The sequence below is a fragment of the Alligator sinensis genome, unplaced genomic scaffold (assembly GCF_000455745.1).
Source record: "Alligator sinensis unplaced genomic scaffold, ASM45574v1 scaffold1575_2, whole genome shotgun sequence".
Classification (NCBI taxonomy): domain Eukaryota; kingdom Metazoa; phylum Chordata; order Crocodylia; family Alligatoridae; genus Alligator; species Alligator sinensis.
In genome coordinates, this window is record NW_005843504.1 from 1 (window position 1) to 3577 (window position 3577).

Here is a 3577-nt window from a genome sequence, read left to right on the forward strand (position 1 = left end):
GTGCCAGCCCGGGTGGCCCTGCGCCGGCAGCAGGAGACGGAGCTGCGCCGGCAGCTGGCCAGGGGTCTGCTCCAGCTCGGGGACGGCTCTGCCGTGCGAGGGGAGCCGTGCGAGGGGAGCCGGCGGCAGAAGGCCGTGGGCGGAGGTGCGTACGCGCCCCCACAGCCCTGTGGCGCGGGGTGACGCCGGCTGCACGACCTGCCCAGCCCCTTCCTCCTCGTTGCAGAGGAGAAGGAGAACGTGGAGCCGGCCAGCGGGGAAGCAGGGAGCGATGCCGCGGCGCCTGCTGCCCGCCAGAGGCACCCACTCGCCAAGAAGGTGAGGAGAGGGAAAGGCACGGCTGGCAGCCGCTGCCCTGAGCAGCTCCCTGCTTTCTCTCCTTCCAGCCGCCTCTCTTGTGTCCCCTTGTAGAACAGCTCCTGGGTGCCTCTCCCCCACTGGCCAAGCACGCCAGACCTGCCCTGGGCCTTTGGGGAATACCAGCCAGCCCCAGCCCCTTGGTTCGTGCCACCTCTCCCCCTGCCACCGCCCCTCTGCTGCCAGGTGCTGCCTCACCTGCAAACTCACCCAGGTGCGTAGCCCCGACGCCATCAACCCCCATCACTGCGACCGGTGTGATCTGGACCGTCCGTTCCAGGATGGCCAGGCACTCTGTGGGCTGCTCCCCTCAGTGGGACGGGAACGCGTCACCCTTCCAAGCAGCGCCACGTTGGCCCAGCATCTCACGTCACCTCCTGTTAACTGGCAGGGTGCGAGGGCAGCGAGATGGCATGCGCCCCACCTGGCCTCGTGGCAGTCCCTGGGCAGCTGTTCCCACCACCGCTGGGGCCCATCTGGTACCCAGCAGCGTGCTCTGACCTGCCTGGGTAGGTATCTGGGCTGGCTGGCAATGGGAGGGGCTTGTTTTGGGTTGCTCCACACGTGCATCTGCCAGAACTGAACCAGCACCACAGCGGGCTTTCCCCCGCGCCTGGGGAGGACGAGACGGGTTAGGCTGGACAGCTTGGGCATCAAACCACCAGGGCTAGGAGGTAAGTGGGCTCCCAAACACTGTGCACCTCTGATGCCCACTGTGTCGTTGCAGCCGCCTGTTGCTGGGCCCCCGGGACAGGAACGCAGGCTCCAGCGCCCTCCGGGAGCCGATGCCACTGGGCACCCAGGTACAGAGCCCTCAGATCCATCCTGCTCATAGCCAGATGCTGGCACGGGTGAGGGGGTGCCTTAACCTCCCCCAACTCCTCTCTTGCAGGTGCCCTCCGCCTTGGCTCCTCTGCCGCTCTGGCCACCTCAGGGCCTTGTCTTCTCCCCCATCTCCGAAGAGCAGCTGCAGAAGGAGGCCGCTGAGGCCTTGATGGTGCTGAGAAACACTCCCAAGCCAGCCCCTGCTGCTGCCATGCCCACCTTCCTGCCCCCTTGCCCTACCTGGCCGCCATTCCCCGGTTTCCCTGCCCCGCCCTGCGACGCCAGCCTCCTGATGGCGTCAGACCCCACCCAGACGCAGGTCCTGACGGGCTCCAGCGACAGGGCAGCACCTGCAGGGCTGACGCCGCTACGGGCAGCCCTGCACCGACACACCCGCACCCCTGCTCCGCAGTACCGGGGCTCCCACCTGGTCTCGCCAGGACCGCCCTGGCGTCCGCCAGTGGTTTCCAATGCCCAGGGCTCCAGAGCCAGCTCTGGCAGGGCTCCCCGCAGCAGTCTCCGCTACCCCCCGGATCCGCCCTCTGCAGCCCACATGCTGCTTCCTGCGCATGCTACCCTCGGTAGCCCCTACCCGCTGCTGCCCCTGTGCCCTGAGATGCCTTTTTCCCCTCTGCCCCTGCCGAGCACCCCCATCATGATGGAAGTGCATGTGCTCCCCATGCTCAGCCCCGTGCCTTATGGCACGGCTCAGCTGCCCCCCACAGACCCCGCACCCCCCCCAGGACCCACGTCACAGCAGGGCAGCAGCAACCCGGCGCCAGGCGAGAGCAGCAGCAAGGCACCAGGGAGCCCAGGAGCAGCAGGTACCATGGAGCCCACCCCACCACCATACCCCTGTCCCAAGCCTTGTGGGCATGCCCCCACCCAGCCTGGAGCTGTGTGGTGCCCAGGCGGGATGGGGCATAGAGAATGCACAGTGGGCATTGCGGGGACATCATGACAGCCTGTGCGCTCGTTCCCCTTAGATCCTGCCAGTGCGGTGCCTGGCTGCCAGGACCTACACCGCCCTGCGCCCAGCACTTCTCCCTCCGTCTTGCTCGACCTCCACCAGCTGGGCTCCATCTCCATGCCCAGCTAGGGCCATACTGCACAGAGCCTTCCCCTGCTTGTGCTGGCAGCTGGTTTGGAAAAAGCCGGGGGTGCATTTAATTGGTTTTTAATTGTCCCATGTTGTCTACAGGCAGGCCACGCCAATAAAGTCTGGTTTGGACATGGTGCCCGTCCTGAGTGAAGTCATTGCGGGTCCATCCCCTGCCTTCCCTGGCTGTGCAGGACGGGGCAGGGTGTGATCAGCAAGGAAGGAAAGCATAGCTGATGCCAACGCCTGCGTTCAGCATGGCTTCTGCCTGTGAGGCAACCCCGTACCCTAGAGGGGTGGCAACTGAGTGCCTCTGAGCTGCGGGGGCAGGAAGGAGCCCGAGGGGGGAGATTGCACCCCATCTCCCACAGGTTGCAGCCACTGCAGGGAGCTAAGAGTGAGGGGGGGCATTTTGGTGCAGACACACCCCTGGGGAGGAAATGAGCGGGCAAGAGCAGGCCCGTAATCCCCAAAGGGACAAGAGGGCCAAGGGAAGGGTCTAGAAGCATTCGGCCCCTCCCCACCACCTTGCGGGCCGTGTGCAGAGCACCAGGGCCACAGTCGGCTCAGGGGGGGCAGGACAGAGTGACCCCCAAAGACGGGCCCAGGCCCATGAGGGGAAGCCCCCGAACACGAGGGCCGAACTGCGCGGCGGATCCCTGGGAGGGTCATGCGCTTCCCACGCAGCCTGGCCGGGCCGGTACTGCAGGGGGGGCAAGGTGGCCCCAGCTGTGGGACTTGATTAGCCCTTCCACCTCGCCCTGAACGACCTCCCAGGAGAGCCCAGCACCGCGGCAGAGGCAACGGCCACGAAGAGCGCGATGGCTGCACTGCGCCGGGTACTCATAACCCAGCCGCTGCGGATAAAGCGTCCCCCGTGTCCCCGGACCTCGTGCGCTCTTTCCGCTGGACAGGCTGAGCCCGAGGACGGCGCTGAGGGGCAGGCGGGGCCGGCCTGTGCCTCGTTATTCCAGCTGTTCCTGGGTTTCGGGGTGTCCCGGTCAGGCCGATCCCACAGGGACACTGGGCACTGGGAACCCAGGAGCTGTGGACCCGGCTTGCCAAAGACACCCAAGACGCAGCTGCTCTGGGGGGCAGGACTGAGCTGGTTAAGGGGAACAAGGCTGGGGGGCAGGGACAGGAAGTGCACAGGAAACGGGCCAGGCCTGCCCTCTGGGGCAGTCGTCCCCCCTCTCAGAGGGCCCTGGGACCAGGCCACTTGCTAAAGCAGCTGCTGGGGGGGGGTGTGAAGGGAACAGGCAGCACTAGCGGAGGGGGGGCAGGATAAAGGGACCA

At 66.6% G+C, this 3577-nt stretch overlaps 2 protein-coding genes across 2 annotated transcripts; both read left to right on the plus strand.

Annotated features, from left to right (window-relative positions):
• Positions 1–3: 3 nt before the first annotated feature.
• LOC102374040 (doublesex- and mab-3-related transcription factor C2-like) lies at positions 4–579 on the plus strand (the record flags this gene model as incomplete). The annotated part of the gene is made up of 3 exons (XM_025195423.1): positions 4–145; positions 227–318; positions 412–579. Coding segments are annotated over 3 exons (402 nt in total), but the record flags the coding sequence as incomplete, so codon positions are not given.
• Positions 448–2418, plus strand: LOC112547867 (vegetative cell wall protein gp1-like). Its single transcript, XM_025195428.1, has 5 exons — positions 448–571; positions 749–866; positions 1085–1160; positions 1250–2006; positions 2169–2418. The coding sequence occupies exons 2-5, from the start codon at positions 766–768 to the stop codon at positions 2279–2281; spliced, it is 1047 nt and encodes a 348-aa protein (XP_025051213.1). The 5' UTR covers positions 448–571; positions 749–765; the 3' UTR covers positions 2282–2418.
• The last annotated feature ends 1159 nt before the right edge of the window (positions 2419–3577 follow it).

Excerpts from the sequence above, each read along its gene's own strand:
- LOC112547867 (XM_025195428.1), top strand. The coding sequence starts at position 766 with ATGGCATGCGCCCCACCTGGCCTCGTGGCAGTCCCTGGGCAGCTGTTC. Across the intron at positions 1,161-1,249 it reads CGATGCCACTGGGCACCCAG|GTGCCCTCCGCCTTGGCTCC; the intron begins GTACAGAGCCCT and ends CCTCTCTTGCAG. Across the intron at positions 2,007-2,168 it reads AGGGAGCCCAGGAGCAGCAG|ATCCTGCCAGTGCGGTGCCT; the intron begins GTACCATGGAGC and ends CGTTCCCCTTAG.